Source organism: Cyprinus carpio, chromosome A3 (assembly GCF_018340385.1).
Source record: "Cyprinus carpio isolate SPL01 chromosome A3, ASM1834038v1, whole genome shotgun sequence".
In the NCBI taxonomy this organism is placed as follows: Eukaryota; Metazoa; Chordata; class Actinopteri; order Cypriniformes; family Cyprinidae; genus Cyprinus; species Cyprinus carpio.
The window spans coordinates 12,918,798-12,939,064 of NC_056574.1; the positions used below are offsets into that span (position 1 = coordinate 12,918,798).

A 20,267-nucleotide genomic window follows, 5' to 3' on the forward strand; every position below is an offset into this window, starting at 1 on the left:
TAATTTAAAAATATGAATGGTGTGCATTATAGTTGACAACTAGATGAACACTTTACAGTATGTTTTATGAAAGTGAGTCATTCTGTTCAAATGCTATTGAGCTTCAAATTATGGCATATTTTAAATTTGAGCCCATTCGGTAATGAAAATGTAAAATATTTTACATTTGATTTAAAGTTTATTTGAATAATTATGAAAAATATGAATGCTGTGCATTATAGCTGACACCTAGATGAACACTTTACAGTATGTTTTATGAATGTGAGTCATTCTGTTCAAATGCTATTGAGCTTCAAATTATTTTTATTTATTTATTTATTTATTAAAATTATGGCATATTTTACATTTGAGCCCATTCGGTAAAGAAAATTAGCAATATTCTACATATGATTTACAGTTTATTTGAATAATTATGAAAAATATAAAAGGTGTGCATTATAGCTGACACCTTGATGAACACTTTACAGTATGTTTTATGAATGTGAGTCATTCTGTTCAAATGCTATTGAGCTTTAAATTTGTATTTAATTGCATTCGGTAATGAAAAGTAGCAATATTTTACATTTGATGTACAGTTTATTTGAATAATTATGAAAAATACGAAAGGTGTGCATTATAGTTGACACCTAGATGAACACTTTACAGTATGTTTTATGAAAGTGAGTCATTCTGTTCAAATGCTATTGAGCTTCAAATTATGGCATATTTTACATTTGAGCCCATTCGGTAATGAAAATTAACAATATTCTACATATGATTTACAGTTTATTTGAATAATTATGAAAAATATAAAAGGTGTGCATTATAGCTGACACCTAGATGAACACCTTACAGTATGTTTTATGAATGTGAGTCATTCTGTTCAAATGCTATTGAGCTTCAAATTATGGCATATTTTACATTTGAGCCCATTTGGTAATGAAAATGAACAATATTTTACATATGATTTACAGTTTATTTGAATAATTATGAAAAATATGAATGGTGTGCCTTATAGTTGAGATCTAGGTGAACACTTTACAGTATGTTTTATGAAAGTGAATCACTCTGTTCAAATGCTATTGAGCTTTAAATTTGTATTTAAGTCCATTTGGTAATGAAAAGTAGCAATATTTTACATTTGATTTACAGTTTATTTGAATAATTATAAAAGATATAGAAAAGTGTGCATTATAGCTGACACCTAGATGAACACTTTACAGTATGTTTTATGAATGTGAGTCATTCTGTTCAATCGAGTCAAATGCTATTGAGCTTTAAATTAGTGTTTAAGTCCATTTGGTAATGAAAAGTAGCAATTGTTTTCCATATGATTTACAGTTTATTTTAATAATTATCAAAAAATATAAAAGGTGTGCATTATTGTTGACACCTGGATGAACAGTTAACAGTTATTTTCATGACTGTTAGTCATTCTCCTTGCATGCTATTGACGTTAGAGAAGTGTATAATAGTTTCGCATGTAACTTTAGAGACGGTCCCTAAATTTGCGAATATCGAACGTCCAACGTCAAGCCAACTTTATGCCAGAGCAATATACGGCGCACGCTCTATATCACGTCATCATAAATAACCCGCACAAGAAACTATGAGCATACATACCTAGCTCTGTCGTCAGCTAAGTCATGAAATTTACCAAAAAGGGGATTAAAGCTGCAAACTGCACGTATACGCAGCACACAAGAACGTCTCTCAAATGCATGTACTAAAATATAATCTGCAATTCGAGATCACAAAATAAGGCAGAAGCAGATATGTACTTTTTATTTGTAATTTAATGCACAAATAAATGTGAGCACAGTGCTAAAAAAATATGAGAAAATTAAACAATTTAAATGCATAAAATAACTCATTTTATAGTCTGGCGTTTATGTCTACTGTTGGCTTCCGACCCTTTTCACATTTTTATCACTATCTGCATGTCTCATCCATGAGTATGCAATGTTGGAGAGCAAGCATTTGGAAGTTTTGAGAAGCTGAATGAGCAATGAAGCTAGTGTGCCCCTTTAAAATATTAAAATATCTGGAGGTTAGGAATAATACAAAAATGGTCATATTCACTCAGTATTACTTGATCTAATTCACAAATGTCTCATTTACAGTTAAGTAGAAATTAATTGTACTCAGTTGTGTTTTAGGCACTAAAACAGTCCTGTACATTATAGCCTAACACATTTTTATATTGAAATAATGAAGATTTCTGTTCCACCCCAGACTGGTTGCTGGCCCCTCCCTGGCCACCCCTATAAAAACATCCTGGCTCCGCCACTGCGTTTGTTATCTGGTCGATGGGACACTCGAACACTTACAACATGCTGCAACGTTTTTACGGACTTGTTTATTTTTCAGCAGTTTTACTGTTTGTGACCCTCACAGGTTTGTATTGACTTATTTCCCTTTCATTCTTTCGATATGAGAAGCGAGAACATTCGTTAACCAGTAGCATAGGCTGCGCGCTCGAATGTGTTCTAAACGTTCACTTTCATGTGAGTGATTCAGAACGCCGTTGACCTCCACTGTCTGCGTTAAAATGTTGACCTATTTTAGTTCATTCATTAGCTTACTGTAGCTACAGTAAGGAGTCCCGCTGCTATCTACAGTAGCGCTTGTAATATGACCCTGTCGTGGCCTAATGGTTAGAGAGTTTGACTCCTAATCCTAAGGTTGTGGGTTCGAGTCTCAGGCCGGCAATACCATGACTGAGGTGCCCTTGAGCAAGGAACTGAACCCCCAACTGCTCCGGGTGTGTGTTCACTGCTGTTTGTGTGCTCACTGCTGTGTGTGTGCACTTGGATGGGTTAAATGCAGAGCACCAATTCCGAGTATGGGTTACCATACTTGGCAAATGTCATGACTTCCACATTTTTTTTAAAGTTTAATTTCCCAGATGGTAAGAATCGATTAGCCTCTTTGTTTTAAAAGAGTCATAAACTGTGATAGACTGATGGTCTTCTACAATATCCAAAAACTTTTCTTTGTTTTGCATGCAGTTGGTCAGGAAACAAGTTTTTAACATGTGATGGTTAGTTATCTGTGTTCAGTCTTTCTAGTAAACAATTTCTATGCATTTATTCTGTGTTCTTCAATGTGTTTAACAGGTACACAAGCTGAATGTCCTGTTCAGCTCAACCCACAGAGAGCTGTTGTGAGATACGAAGGTTCTGTAGAAGTTAATTGTAGCACTTCAGTTCCACATAAAGGGTTGGGATGGGAAGCCAGTGAGGGAGCAGTGCCCATGGCCAGAGACAAAATGATGATCGCATGGAGAGTGTCACACCTGACAGAATGGGACATACAGCCATTCTGCTACATAAACTATGAGAGACAGTGTCAAGTAGAGCTCCCAGTCATTATTTACAGTCAGTTTCCCTGTTATTGAATTTTTTGTCTTTCTATTCTCAGAAATATCTAATAAACGTACATTCATCACTGCCGATTTCAGAGTTTGTAAATCTTCCTCCACAGAGACTCCAGACAGTGTGTCCATCAGCATTGTGGATCACAGCGGACCAATGATAGAGGGACAGCAGTATGAGCTCCAGTGTGATGTTCACGATGTGGCTCCTGTTCAGTATCTCACTGTCAAATGGTACAAAGGACAGACTCTGCTGGATAAAACCACCTTCACTGAGTATATCAAGACTCCAGTGAATGAAAACGCCACACTCCTGATCCGTCCAGACAGAGCTGATGGTGGAGCTCAATACAGGTGTGAAGCAGAGCTGGAACTGGGAGCAGAAGGACCTCAACCTCCTCCAAAAAAAAACATCAGAACCTCTTAACATTAATGTATATTGTAAGTAAGATCCATCAGCTCCTATGATTAACCTTTGTTAATATGTTAAAGGGGTCATATGATGCAATTTCAAATTTTCCTTTCTCTTGGGAGTGTTATAAGCTCTTAGTGTATAAAGAAGATCTGTGAAGTTGCAAAGACTAAAGTCTCAAATCCAAAGAGATATTCTTTATAAAAGTTGAGACTCGTCCCCCTGAAACGGCTCGTTCTAATAAGCCCCCACACATCTATGTCACTATGTGGGAAGATTTGCATAACGCTGCCCAGATGTTCACGCAAAGAAAGAAGGCAAACCTTTTATTCTCATTGTAGTATTGTTGTTGCCGCCGCCATGGCGCTGGATATAGCTGCCCACTGCTCCGGGTGTGTGTTCACGGTGTGTTCACTTCTCACTGCTGTGTGTGTGCACTTGGATCGGTTAAATGCAGAGCACCAATTCCGAGTATGGGTTACCATACTTGGGAAATGTCATGACTTTCACCTTTTTTTTTTTAAGTTAAATTTCCCAGATGGAAAGAATTGATGAGCCTCTTTGTTTTAAAAGAGTCATAAACTGTGATAGACTGATGGTCTTCTACAATATCCAAAAACTTTTCTTTGTTTTGCATGCAGTTGGTCAGTAAACAAGTTTTAACATGTGATGGTTAGTTATCTGTGTTCAGTCTTTCTAGTAAACAATTTCTATGCATTTATTCTGTGTTCTTCAATGTGTTTAACAGGTACACAAGCTGAATGTCCTGTTCAGCTCAACCCACAGAGAGCTGTTGTGAGATACGGAGGTTCTGTAGCAGTTAACTGTAGAGCTTCAGTCCCACATAAAGGGTTGGGATGGGAAGCCAGTGAGGGAGCAGTGCCCATGACAAGAGACAAAATGATGATCACATGGAGAGTGTCACACCTGACAGAATGGGACATACAGCCATTCTGCTACATAAACCATGAGGAACAGTGTCAAGTAGAGCTCCCAGTCACTATTTACAGTCAGTTTATCTGTTATTGAATTTTTTGTATTTTCATTGTCAGAAATATCTAATAAACGTACATTCTTCACTGCCGATTTCAGAGTTTGTAAATCTTCCTCCACAGAGTATCCAGACAGTGTGTCCATCAGCATTGTGGATCACAGCGGACCAATGATAGAGGGACGGCAGTATGAGCTCCAGTGTGATGTTCATGATGTGGCTCCTGTTCAGTATCTCACTGTCAAATGGTACAAAGGACAGACTCTGCTGGATAAAACCACCTTCACTGAGGATAGCAAGACTCCAGTGAATGAAACCGCCACACTCCTGATCCGTCCAGACAGAGCTGATGGTGGAGCTCAATACAGGTGTGAAGCAGAGCTGGAACTGGGAGCAGAAGGACCTCAACCTCCTCCAAAAAAAACATCAGAACCTCTTAACATTAATGTATATTGTAAGTAAGATCCATCAGCTCCTATGATTAACCTTTGTTAATATGTTAAAGGGGTCATATGATGCAATTTCTAATTTTCCTTTCTCTTTGGAGTGTTATAAGCTCTTGGTGTATAAAGAAGATCTGTGAAGTTGCAAAGACTAAAGTCTCAAATCCAAAGAGATATTCTTTATAAAAGTTGAGACTCGTCCCCCTGAAACGGCTCGTTCTAATACGCCCCCACACATCTACGTCACTATGTGGGAAGATTTGCATAACGCTGCCCAGATGTTCACGCAAAGAAAGAAGGCAAACCTTTTATTCTCATTGTAGTATTGTTGTTGCTGCTGCCATGTCGTATAGATGCTGTGTGTTTCACTGTGAAAGCGAAACTACTTTGTTTGGCCTTCCAAAAAAGGACGATATCCGTTTCGTCATGCTTGGAGCTGATCCGTGCTGGCCGCTGAGCTAATACATCAACTTTGCCCTGTGGATCGCAGAATCTGCTTTCACCGTGGATGAGGCGTCGTCCAGCCCGGGGCCGTTACATGTGGTTGCTGGAAGACCAAGGTAGGCTCCTTCATAGAATCTGCCTCAAGCCACCCGCCTCTGCTCACTGAAGCTGGCCTCCGCTCACTCTAGCATGCGGCTCACTTTAGGTCTCCAGCCTCTGCTCACTCAAGGGCGCGGTGTGTGACGCTGTTTCGTTGTCGTTGAGAAAGCGAAACTACTTTGTTTTTGCCTTCCAAAAGAAGACACGACTAGAAAACATGTTTATATCACGTTTATAATGGGTTTTATGTTTATGTCTCGTCGCTCCAACCGGACAAGGCATCACAATATGTTAAGAGGTGTAACATTTCCATCACACGCTTGAGACATTCGGCCAATCACAACGCGCTGGATAGCTGGCCAATCACAGCACACCTCGCTTTTCAGAGCGATGAGCCTTGTTAAAATCGACGCATTTCAGAAGGTGGAGCATAGAGGAGAAACAATAATCTACAGTATGTTGAAAATGTTTTTTTTTTTTTTAACCATAAACTGCATAAACACATTTCATTACACCAAATACACAAAATAATGTTCTTTTTAGCAGCATCATATGACCCCTTGGCTTTAACATGTTCAAATCAAGCAGACTTTTAGTAGTTATAGCACTTCCCATGTGACACAGTGACACAAGTTTTGTAGTAATAGGGATCAGATGCAGCATGTGACTTTTTCTAGTCAAATATCTAAATTTAGGTGGTTTTGTTGAAAACTATGAGATTAAAATGAATATGGATTAACATAGGAAATTTAAGATGCAGTATGCAGATTATACACATCCTGTAGTTAAACTGATCATCAATGAGAACAAACTGCCCTCCATAGTGCCTGTGTTTCGAGGCTATCCAGAGGTGCTTGTTTGTGAAGCCGAGGGAAACCCAAAACCAACAATCAGCTGGATCCTCGGCACAAATGTTATAGTATATAATGAAACTCTTACTATATCAGAGTCAACACCTGAGCATGTGTACTGCACTTCAGACAATTCTGTTGGCAGGGCCACCAGACAAGTAAATGTGTCCATACAAGGTAACTATGCATTTGTGTCATTTTTTTATTAATTTCCAACAGCTGTTTCAATTTGCTTTAGTAATACTGACAGTAATACTACAGAAAGGAATTGTGGTTGTTTCAGAATTGTATTTTTTTTTATTTGCTGGTTTGATATTAAACAAAATGTTTATTTTGGTTATATTAAATATGCAAATTATCATGAAAGAGCAATATAATAGTATGTTGTCAGAATAAATTCACTTCTTTTGTGGTTAGTGATTTGACCTTTCACAGAGTATTTGCACTTTTCTAAGAAGCTGCTTGGTTTGTTGGTCTTGTAATGATCATCTTGCAGTGTTAATGTCACTGTGATCACATTATGGCTTATATTCAAGTTGTATGGCTTGCGTCATCGTTAGTTGTCTTGCGTGGATTTTTCTAGACTTATTTAAATTAGTTGCTTCACTTTTAATATGTTGAAAGCATGATGCAGGATAGAGATCAATCCCAAGTTTTGCTTGCTTGGATTTCATTCACTAAATTGCTGATTTACTCATATATTTGTTTTTGGTTTTTTTTGACACAGAGAATTAAATACCCATAATATTAGGCATTTTTGTTGCTGTAGTGGTGGCCATTTCAGTCATCTTCATCTTCATCTACATCTACCTGACCAACTACAAAAAAACCAAGACGGGCCATTATGATGTGAAGGAGGCCAATGCACATAAAGAACTCTTAGCGCAGCCAGTCCCCCCATGAAGGAACTCTGTCAGAGCAATATGTCTGCTTTGGTTATGACTCCCTAAGCTGGATCCATCTTCTGAGCTTCACTGTCTGCAGTCAGATCAGTCGGATCATATTTTTGATAAGAAATCATACGGATCAGTGTTATTTCACTTCACTCTCGGAATCCAGCTGACAATCACAGTATCACACCTTAACACTGGTGTCTGAGGATGTTGATCAACTAAAAATGACTGAAGGGCATTTTTGTCTCAGGCATTTTATGTCTCAGGCACTCTGATCATTTTGAATATATATACAGGTATATATATTGTATTACAACTATGTTATCATACAACACTGATAAAAGCACATATGTATACCCCATCTTTATTAGTATTTAAATAGTATATGACTATGTTGAACTTTATTCTTGAAAATATGGCACTGTATTAATTAATTAGATGAAGATAATTAAATGCAATATTTGTCAAATACAGTCATGTGGCGGTAGCGGCGTATCAAATCGGACAAAATATCTAACCGACATGCACTGCTTCAAGTCAGATTGCGATCGGTCTGCGCAGTGCTGTGTGAAGTCGAACCGAGCGGCAACCTCCCGCTCTCTCTCCTGAAGCCAACAAGGAAGTGACTAAAACTGCAATTCATCGACTGGCCGCTTGAGACGGGCTGCAAAAGTCCCATAGACTCCCCATGTTAAAATGCTCAACTTTACAGCAGGAAAAAACATGTTTACAGCCTGGTTCAAAAAATGATTTTTATCTATATAGCTAATTTTTCCCTTCATGACAACTGTGAGGGGGTACATTTTTTTTATAACTCATCCGTTTAAATTATATTAAGCATTAAAGTTCTGCATAAGGGCGTGGCCACTTGAGTGACAGGTGGATTACCTGCTGACACTGCTGTTGCGCAAGGTGGGCATGGCTTCAGCAACCAGCTCCCGCCTTTTTGCCCATTTTCGATTATCCGGGAGAGTCAATAGACCCCTTAAAAGTTTGTAAACATTGCAACGTCTCCGGGTGGGCGGGGCTTAGCTGGAGGCAAAAAGAGGCGCGGACGCAATGTTGACAAGCGTAAACTAGCACGTTTTAAGGAGGGATTTATTAAACATGGATGCAGAAGAAGGTTTCGGAAAAACTGTCCGAATATGTATAAGTCACTGACTCTGCGGGACCGTGACAAAAAAAAAAATAATTATAAAAAAAGTGTGGGAGTTAGCATACATTTATCAATTAATTCAGTTGACTCACTCAGTTCACTGACCAAACTGGTTATCTGACCAAAATATAATGACGAGTGGATAACATTACAGTAACGTTAGCCTAATTTATTTATTTATTTATTTATATATTTATTTTTAGCTAAGCCTGGTGTAGTTCTTGTATCTTGTTCTCATTGGAAACATTTTAACCAGGTTTTGGATATTTCCTAGACAACATATTGAATTACTTTCGGGTGGTTTGGGGAATTTTGTCAAGGCTTATTGTCTAATGTAACCTATCGCTGGCTAACTATGATTAGCAATGTGGATTATTTTTAAGAGACCATTCAAAGGATGGCACACACATCTATCGCTGTATGTTTGTTTAACATTTAAGCTAGCTAGGGCGCTGAAGGTTGGTGACTTTTCACCTATAAAACATAAACTTGCTGATTTGTACTAGATAAAACCAACACAGTAGTACATATGCATATATTATTTTACCTAATATGAAGTGTGCACTGCAAACACGAGCATTATTTATGATTGTCTCTGTCTAGTCTGTATGCCGTATTGCTTTCAACCACAAATTGTCTTCTTGATTTCTGTGAATGAATGTCGGCCGGGATCCGGTGAAACTTTAGTTTTGAACCAAAAGCGCTGTTCCTTCTATTCTGGCAGCCAAAAACACAACAAGACGACATTTTAAAGTCAAAACCTTAAACTTTCAGCGCGCCTGCTATGAGTTCTTCCTTATGTTTTGCCTCCAGCTAGAGCGGTGACGTCACAGTGACGTAGGCGATTAAGGGGTCTATATTTTGATTTTTTTGCACCCTCAGATTCCAGATTTTCAAATAGTTGTATCTCGGCCGAATATTGTCCGATCCAAATAAACCATACATCAACGGAAAGCTTATTTATTCAGCTTTCGGATGATGTATAAATCTCAATTTCGAAAAATTGACACTTAAGACTGCTTTTGTGGACCAGGGTCACATATATCATCTCCTCAAGCAAACAAGACCCAAAACCCATGCCATGATGGTAATTCCAGACCATAAGACTGCATGCCCTGAAGACTGAGTGTGTAGAAACTGAGAACAGGAAGAGAAAGAGAAAACGGAGTTGTAATTGCCTTGAAGTGCAAATGGTTTTCCAAGCATTTGTAAAAATCAATGAGCACCAAGAAAAACAAGACTATGTAATAAAGAAACATGCTGTTACAAAAACAGACATGTTCAGAACCTAAAGGGTTAGTTCACTCAAACATTACATTTCTCATTATTTACTCACTCTTGTGTCGTTCCACCCCGTATGACTTTCCTCCGGGAATTTTGCTGCTCTTTTTGTTCTTGGTACAGTGAGGGGCTTTCAAGCTCCAAAACTGACAAAACGAGCACTGTAACAGATTTGTGTGTTATATTCTTCTCAACTGATATAGCTTTGTGAGGAAAGATGATTATTGGTGAATAACAACTTTAAACTTCAGCTTTTTGCTGTCATATGGCTTTAAAACAAGTCATGTTACTTTTAGAGGTCTTTTTGTCATTTTTTTAACCTTGACGGTCCTTGGTCACCATTCACTAATTATACAGATAAGAGCAGCTTGGACATTCTGCTAAACATCTCATTTGTTGTTCTACAGAATAACAAAGAACACAGTTTTGGAACGACATAATGAGTAAATTAATCCTTTGTTTTAGCAAACTATCCTTTTAAAGAGTGATTTCATCACTAAACAACATTTCATGATCAGACTGTCCTTTCCATCTCAATGTTATGAAGATCAGTGGAAGAATGCATCTGACGCTCTGCATCTCTGTTCAGCACGCTCACACACGGGTGTCCTCTCAAGTAGAAGCGAAGCGGTTTAGTTGCCCATTCGCCATGAGACTTCAACTCCGATCCGGGCCACTGACTCCACCCCTTCAGCACTAACAGTCTCTCATTCTGGGTCCCTCTCCAGCCACACCTCTGTGTTAGTGGCCAGATGCCTGCGGTCAAAGCTGCGCTGGATATCTGGAGTTTGGCACAATTTGGACGGGCCATTGCAGAGCTGTTTTTCCTTAAGGATTTTGGCTCCCACCTTGCGTTTGGCTGCTCACAGGCCCCTCATGATGTCCTGACCGCTCAGAGGTTCCAGCAAGCGCAAGAGCACCGCCGCCCCTTCCCCTGCACACACATATAGTAGAGTAGTTAGCAAGGCTCCATGCCGTCTCCTTCCTGTTGGCTTGTGTCTGTGTGCATATGCTCCTAAATCTTTCTCTAGGTTTATGTAATGTGTGATAATGAGAAACAGTTGGAGAAAAGCAAAGCAGCAGCAAAACAAAACACTTGTTTCTTGCATAACTAGCAGTGAGGGATCTGTGGTTACAGCCTTACGCCTCCATCTCCTGTGAAGCGCTGTTCCTGTGTGCGTGTGGTCAATTACAGTGATTTTTGGAACCTCACCTTGGCTGGAGACGTTCATGCAGAGGTAGATGCCGTAGATGTGATAGATGTAGATGGTCCCAGGCTTCATGAACTTGGTGGTGTTTCTCTCCGTGCGTTTTCCCCCTGCTGAGTGGGATGCCTTGTCCTCTCCACCCAAATATGTTTTGGTTTGGTTTACACTTCCTTTGATCTGAGCTCAGTGCCATCAGTTAGCTTCCTCACCAACACCTAAAACACAGAAACCAGATGTCACACTCTTTCCAGCAATAACTCCCCACACCCTGAGTCTGTACAGGCATCTTACATCCAGCAGGTGGTGCAAAAGTGTCAAATTACATTGAGTGAGAAACATTAGACTACAAATGTTAGTTAGTGGATCTTGTTATTGATATCTCAAATATAGCATTTGTTTGATTGTAAAAACATTAGTGTTATAAAATATTATTGCGATTTAAAATAACTTTTCTATTGAAACATAATTTAAAATGTTTAAAATGTATTCCTATGATGGTAAAGCTGAATTTCCAGCATCATTAAGTCTTCAATGTCACATGATCTTTAAGAAATCATGATTTGCTGCTCAATAAACATTTCTTATTTTTTATCAGCAAAAAAAAAAAAAAAAAAAAAAACTTAATATGCTGCTCAATATTTTTGTGAAAAACCTGAAAGATTTTTTTCAGGATTCTTTGAATAGAAAGTTCAAAAGAATAGCATTTATTAGAAATCTAAATATTTTGTAACATTATAAATTTCTCTACTGTCAGCTTTGATCAATTCAATGTGTCCTTGCTAAATAAAAGTATTAATTTCTTTTAAAAAGAAATCTTACTAACTACAAACTTTTGAACAACACAATCTGGCATAATTTTGCAGTCTTTTGTTATTATTTCATAGCAAAAAATATTTTCACAAAAATATTTGAAAACTGCCACTGCAACAAATTCATGTGGTCCAACCAACTTGCAGAAACATGGAGAAGATGAAAACAAAGAACATAAAAGAGAAAATTATATCATATGACTGTGTCTCTCTTACAATATCAGATCATTTTGTTGCTTTATCTGATAAGGCAAGTTCTGGATGTAAAATGTCATGAGGTGTGAACTATTTATGAACTGGAAAAAAATAAAATATTTAGTTGGGAAAATATGTTTTAAAAGTTTTTTTTTTTTTTTAAATAGTGTAAGAAACATATATTACAAGACATTTTTAGAGTCATTAATTAAATGCAATCTATTCTTCAAAACAGCATAAAAGTTCAAAACCATATTAAAGGGATACTCCAATTAAAATTTTGTCATTAATCACTTACCCCCATGTCGTTCCAAACCCATAAAAGCTTAGTTCGTCTTCAGAACACAATTTAAGATATTTTGGATGAAAACCGGGAGGCCTGTGACTGTCCCATAGACTGCCAAGTAATTAACAGTGTCAAGGTCCATAAAAGGTATGAAAGTCATCGTCACAGTACTCCATCTGCCATCAGGCGTGCAATCTGGGTTATATGAAGCGACGTGAACACTTTTTTTTTAAGCAAAGAAAACAAAAATAATGACTTTATGCTGTGTATGCTCTTCTGTGTCATCCGCACCACATGGATGCGCTGTTTCTACGTGTATTTAGCTTTGATTTGAAATAAAACAGTGCATCCTTGTGGCATGGATAATACAGAAGAGCAAACGCAGCATACGGAGAGACACAGAGGAGACCATTGACAAAGGAATTATTAAATAAAGTCATTATTTTTGTTTTCTTCGCTTACAAAAAGTGTTCCCGTCGATTCATATAACCCAGATTGCATGTCTGATGGTAGACGGAGTATTCTGAGGACGACTTTCATACCTTTTATGAACCTTGACACTGTTATTTAGTTGGCAGTCTATGGGACAGTCTCAAGCCTCCAGGTTTTCATCCAAAATATCTTAAATTGTGTTTCGAAGATGAACGGAGCTTTTAAGGGTTTGGAACGACATTGGGGTAAATGATTAATGACAAAATTTTCATTTTGGGATGGAGTATCCTTTTAAGGTAAAGTGTACATTTCTAAGACACGTGTTTTAAACTAGATGACCAACGCTCTAGAAACCACTAACACAATGTGCTAAAATACTTCAGAACATACGAGCATCCTTGCAACAGCTTTAGCACAGGCAAGCACCACTAACATTTATTTCATACAATGTAAAAATCTAGATTACCACCCAACATTATAACACTCTTATTTTACTTATGGCTTAAATGAACAAAACAAAACTGTCGTATTGTATATCTATAAAGTAATTACTGGTGTCCCATTAAAAGAGCAGAATGCAAATGGGTACCATCCAGCCTCTAAAGTCTGAGTTTATTCAAAGTGGGTTCATCTGGTCCACATATACTTTAAACAGTTGCTTAAAAGGCGCTAAAAGGTGCTACAGCCAGTCGTGCAGGGAGATTGAGAAAATACAAGGCCGCTGTGAACCATGTTTGTGTAATGAGCTCAACAGAGTTGTGAAAGCCACAAGTGTCACCTTCTCCATGCTGGCTGCCGGCTGTCACGCTGGACGAGTGCTTGGTCACACCAAACAACCTATTATGGGTCAGACCGGATGCCCTCCAAACATGATAATGGCTTTTCATGCTTCTCATTACTCCCTTGCCATTTACACATTGGCAAACTGAAAACAAACAAGGGCATATTTTGTGCTTGTTAACTGAACCTGAAATGGAAAATCTGCACTGTCATGCAGCAAATGTGTCTAATTTTCTGGTATTTAAGCAGCCTTCTTTCCATTTTTTTTAAACCTCATTAAAATGCTAATTAGGCCTCTCTGTGTCCACCCGAGTCTGTTATGTGACCTGGATCCAAAGGCTTCCTGCGTTTAACTCCACCATTCAAAACAGTTCCGTGGGGTTAAGCTGTATTTCACGTGTTCACACTACTGAATGAATGTTGTAGCATGGCTGATAATGCTGTCTACATTCAAAATAGAGAGCCAAAGTGATTCACAACTTTATATCTAAAAAACATCACATTTTATAAGCATTACTACACTATCATCAACAAATTTGTGGCATTAAAGAAACATTTTGTTCCATCAAGTCAGCATTGGGCTTCTGATCACTGACTTTCTTGCCAAGTAGTGAGTATGTGCTTGGAGTGTTACTCATTTCTGGGTGTCACTTCATGATTTCAACACAGTTCTTGTGAATATGAATTTTTCTGTTTCAACAGACTTCCTTCGTAGAAAACAATGCAGTTTTGATCCATTTGACAGTACATTAACTAATAATATGTTAAACAATTAATGCAGGAATTATTGACAGGAAAGGTGCAATTTGTGTCCCAACTGAATTCCCTTGATCTACTGCTGAAAATTAACAACAAAAAATTATTAACACACAAATACTCATTGTTAAGGCTTTAATTGTGTTTTCAATTGCTAGGACCACAAACAAGCTATGAAACAGTTAGTTGAACAGAGTGTTGGGGAAGAGTAAAAAGAAGACGAAGGTGTAGAAGGAATGGGATGATGGTCAGGTTGATCAGGGCATCTAGAATTGATGGCTCAGGGTGGGGGTACCATCTATATCATATATTTAGTCCAGACAATTAGGACCCCCCGATACAACCTGAAAGAAAGAGAATGTTGGATAAGGTGGCTGAATGGATGAGAAAGGGAGGGAAGGGTGGGTTCGAGAGAAAGAAACAAACAGTACGGTATGAGGTGGCCCGATATATGGAGGTTTTGGGAGGTCAGGTGATCGTTTGGGGCGTAGCCCTGCTCCTGAACATCTGTTAACCAGTTAACTTCATTAATGTGAAATTCAAATGACATTTTAAAATAAAGAATTTTATTGTTGCATATTTGTGCTTCTGTATAAATGATTGCAAAACTGTTTACAAGAATACTGACTATGGTTATATATATAATATAGGGTAATATGAGGGTAAAAATTTAAGTATATGCCACTTGAGGAAAAGAAAATAGTTGGGCACTAATCTGAATATTAGGAGTAATGAGTTGGTTTGAGTATTATTTATATTATTGTTTTTTAAAGGGATCGTTCAACATTCTAGCATTATTTATTCACCCTCAAGTTGTTCCAAGGCTGGGAGTTTTTTTTTTTTTTACCAGTATTTTTACTCTAACAAAACAGTTGATGGTAGCCATTGAGTTACATAGTATTTTCCATACCGTGGAAGTCAATGGCTACCGAAAACTGTTTGATTTTTGTGAATTTTCTGAATTAACTATTTTTTAATTTTCATATAACTCATTTATTTTTATTTCAGTTTTATTTATTATTTATTCAGCTTTAGTCATTTAGGTACTTTAAAACTTCAACTAATATATATATTTTTTTAATGTTAGTTGTGGATAACAGTAACAATGTCTGACACTTTGGGAATATCTGATTTCTGAATTCAGCAGTAACCCTTTCATATGAAATGATTTGCTGAAATCACCGTCATGTTACCTTGCCTAGAAAGGCCTTTGCCAGATCAGTTGAACTGATTAGAAGAAGCTGTAACTCAGTCTGATGGACTCTCTCGATGAGAAATAAGGGCTGAGATGATGATCCACAGAGCTCGTGGCAGACTGACACTGGATGAGTCTCTTGAGAGGTTCACTGTCAGTCTGGTCGCTGGCAGATTCTGACTGAGGTAACAATCATTTCTTTCTTTTCCATGTTGTCATTATTAATATTACAGAATATTATGCTATATATTTTGCCAAACCATAACCGGTTTGTTATGGACTCTCTATCTGTTTCTGCAAATCATTTACAGTGCAAGATGTTTTAAATCCAAAGTAAAATCATGTTTAGTCTAAAAAGCACGCAATAAGATCACGGCCATTTGATCATAGGCTAAATGTCGCATTTATTGATCGATATTTTGCAAAATGCTAAACAAAATTTTTTATTATTGCAGATTTTTTGAATGTGTAACTGCGGTGATGAATTGTAAATTGTGTACTGTTTGTCTTTATATTGACTATACAGAGTTGCAGCAGGTACTTCTTCATTTAGCTTCAGTTTCAGTAGCCCAGGTTTGTTTATCTTTGGCAAACGCCAAGTATTCTGGGACACTCTTAAAGGGCCAGTGACGTGTGTGTGACAGTAGGTTGTAGGACAGCAGGGTTGTTGGTTTTTAGTTGTTTGGCTGTTTTGATTTATCTTCGGTTGAAATCAGGTGCACTAGTCATTTTCCCCCATTTCTCCCCCAAAAAGTTTTGCATCTAAAGAAATGAGAAGACCTTTTGGAAGTGTTTAAAATGATGTCACTGATATTTCCTTGCTTGTTTTCAATGGCACCCAAGGTGATCTGTAAAGGTGAATAAAAATTATATCATGACCGAAGAACACAAACAGTCCCAAATCCATTAGAGCTGTGGCATGAAAAGCTTTTAAATGTACAGCTCAAGAGGAACTCAAGAGGGCTATTTCCAGAGTCTCAGTAGAGGATATGATAATTAAAGTTGTCTATTAATAATAACTCAACAGAGAAATAATAAACTGATTTTATAAGTAGAATATTATTGTAAAATAGATGTGGTTTAGTATATTCATTCGTTAAAAATACCTTCCATACTCTCTGTTCCTCAAGAATGCCAGAGATTTGTGATATCTCAGAGTGAGTGAGTGTTTGTGGTGCTCAGAAACGTCTCATGGAGAAACACATGGGGATATTAACTGGTCAGATTTCAGATTAGTTTAAGATTATATGTGAGGTTAGGCTGTATGGCTTCAATAGCATTATTATCAATATCAACCAACATTTTGTCTCTTGTTTTAGGCAAACCATGATTTGGGCTTGATTGTTTTTTATGTTCCAGAAATGATCCAGGAACATTGGACTTCATTATTTCTGTTGCTTTTTATGGCTGAGATATCAGATGTATACTTATAATAATTTTTTTCTAAAATGTTACACAAGCAAATATTCAGAGTTGGCATGAGTTTAAAGGGACAGCGTGACGCGCAGTGGCTTTAATGGGGCTTACAGATTCAGGCACTAACTGAGCCACTCTCCAAGGTCCCAGGATGTCTGTCATCTGTAGCAGCATTAAAATTTGCTGAAAATACACTCACCCTCAGGCCATCCAAGATGTAGATGAGTTTGTTTCTTCAGTGGAACTCATTTGTAGAAATCTAGCATTACATCACTTGCTCATCAATGGATCCTCTGCAGTGAATGGGTGCCGTCAGAATGAGAGTCTGAACAGCTCACATACAGTCACCAAGCATTTATTACAGTCAAATAAGATGCTAAAACATAAACGACTGCTTTAACTTGTCTGTGCTGACAATGTGACCATGACATAAGTGGGAGGTCCTCCGTTGCTTGACATGATATCTTACAACTAATGTTAGTGTTTGAGTGTGTATATGCACTAGGGTTGCCTGCTTGCAGAGTTAGATAAGTCTCCCAGCAGGTCACAGGTCTGGAAGCCACTGAGATGCTCACACATTGCTGTTCTGATGTGTAATGGAGGCAGAAATAGAAAGGGGGCACACTGTTGGCTGCCAGTGTGTAAATCAATATGTTTAAGTAATTCAAGATTGCTATCAACATTCCAAGGTGAAATATGCTCATGGCTCACATTTATGGTGCTGTGGCAATCAGCCAGAAGCTGCACCTCCAAGATCTTACACAAGATTGTGGTTTGTACTACTGCCTTCTTTATAATGAATCAGCATGATGCTTGCTCAGTTAGGAATCAGTGAAATGCTTGTTTTTTAAGAGAATTTATTTTAAACATTTTTCTTTACCAAGCATGCATTCATCTGTGCATTCTAGCAGTCAGTGTATTAGGATATTCAGCTGAAGTTTCTCACAGGTGTCCTTGCCACTTCTCACTTCTCATATAAACTCAGCAAATAAGAAAAAAAGAAATGTCCCTTTTTACAGGATACTGTATTTAAAAAAAAAATTCTGTTAAAAACATGTTTTTCATGCTTGTTCAATGAACCATAAACAGTTACTGCACATGCACCTTTGGAACAATCCTTAAGGCAGGAGGCAATTACGGTCAAAGTTACAATAGACCTTTCTACCAGAAGAAAGATGCCAAGGTCTCTGATCACCTGTTTGATCTTATATACTTATTATTCTGTTATGAATCTGGACTTGCTTATATCCAGTTTGCTTTCTTCTTTCGAGACAACCGTTCTTCCAACAGCATAATGAGAACGATAATAAAAGCAAGTATCCTAAAGGCTTTGCAAGACAGCTATTGAAAAAAGACACTGTATTGCCTTTCCACACTCCATTAAGCAGCGCCACCATTAGCAACTGTCCTATTAATAAAAAATTTCCCAAGCAGTAAATCGACACATTAGAATAAACGTGACAGTTTACTAATAAAACTTTTGGGCTGAATCATCTGCACGAATTGAATCATTTAACAAATTAAACATTCACTTGAAACATCAAATGACAATAAAGAAAACTTTAAAACAAAGACATACAAGCTCATTATTTTAAAGTGTTTTTAAATGCTAAAAACGATTTTTTTTTAAATAATTGTTTCTGAATTGTTTTGATCAACTTAATGTCATCCTTAATGAATAGAAATATTAATATCTATATTTTCCAAACTTTTGAACAGTTCTGTATGTGAGATTATACATTAGCTTTTCAAGAGTGTCATTAATGCCAAAAGTTATGATGCAGCGTATTGTGCATCTATTTGGAGAACAATATGGAGCATATATATGTAACACAGTATCTCAGTATGTGCTGAAGTGTTGCGCTGGGATGCTTATTGTCTGCTGATCGGAGCGTATGTGCTCTGAGGGCCGGTTGGCATCTGGATCGCGTCTGTCTGATGAGCCAAGGCAGGGGCCAGAGATACAAAGTGGCTGACACAGCTGTAACTAAAGGCCAGAGATGCTTTGACTATGGCTGTGTCATGTATTAGGTGCTTCAGCTGAAACTTTGGTCTCACATACATGTCATGAGGTGAGCTGGCAAAGACTTCTATCATCACCTATGATGAGATGACTCTTCAGCAGGACATGTCTGTGACACAGATGGATGCTCTCTAATGTCACGCTTCAGTGAACCTCGCTGCTTATTACTGCAATATGAGTCATCAGCCCCTCCACACTGAGCTGTCACTTTAAGAAGGTAGAAAGACTTATTTTTGTCTTGTATGTCTTTTCACACTGCTCTAAATAGAAAGATTGGCTTGATTGATCTGAGTTTCATTGTTTCCTCTAAACTAATGTGCATTACTGCTACCATGCAAATAGAAGGAAATATGTGCAGAAGGCAGATTAAATGTGCAGGGAAAGATATCACTTGAATGGATAGCGTTTCAAGTGGAGCCCTTGTTCATTTATTTTCGGTATGAAACTGAAACAGATTTATTTGCAAGATAAGGACCATTTCCTAGAACAGTAAAGGGTTTTTATAGCAGCAATCCAGGGAAAACCAGATTTGCATTTCCTTAAGGAAATACCAGTACTTGCAAGTCTGTAAAACTAACGCTGAAGGTTTAGGTAAGCATGGGTTTAGGTTTAGGTTTTTGTGTAGAAACTCTGAATCAGAGTGGCTTTGCCATTGTCAGGCATCTATAAATTGTTAAATATATGCAAGAAGTACGGGTTTAATCACAGTTCAGTTAGCACATACACTATCTCTGTTCAAAATTATTTTAGTTTTTATTTATTTATTTACTGAAAGAAATTAATGTTGAGAATTATTTATTCTGCAAGGATGTATTAGATTGCTCAAAAGTGATGGTAAAGACTTTTTCATTGTTACAAAAAATGTCTACTTCAAATAAATGCTGTTCTTTTAAACTTTGTATTAATCAAAGAATCCTATATATATATATATATATATATATATATATATATATATTATATATATATATATATATATATATGTTTCCATAAAAATATTGACAATAATAAGAAATGTTTCTTGAACACCAAATCAGTGTATAAGAATGATCTCTGAAGGATCATGCGTCTCTGAAGACCAAAGTAACAGCTGCTGAAATTCAGCTTTGATTCAGAAGGATTATATGATATGTGGAAAATGCCCTACAAACACATGTGGAAAGTGAAACTTCAGCTGAATATCTTTATGAACCGACTGTCAGAATGCATGTGCTCTGCATAGATTAATGCATCCTTGATGAAGAA

General features: G+C 37.4%; 1 protein-coding gene and 1 pseudogene across 1 annotated transcript; one reads left to right on the plus strand and one right to left on the minus strand.

The window, feature by feature from the left end:
• The first annotated feature begins 2,221 nt into the window (after positions 1-2,221).
• LOC109056242 (intercellular adhesion molecule 1) lies at positions 2,222-7,864 on the plus strand. The gene is given in 8 exon segments (XM_042732712.1): positions 2,222-2,376; positions 3,099-3,359; positions 3,466-3,758; positions 3,760-3,796; positions 4,459-4,776; positions 4,883-5,212; positions 6,530-6,801; positions 7,331-7,864. Coding segments are annotated over 8 exon segments (1,767 nt in total). The 5' UTR covers positions 2,222-2,288; the 3' UTR covers positions 7,499-7,864.
• Positions 7,865-10,384: 2,520 nt separating this feature from the next.
• On the minus strand, positions 10,385-15,805 carry LOC122136291 (annotated as a pseudogene).
• Positions 15,806-20,267: the final 4,462 nt, after the last annotated feature.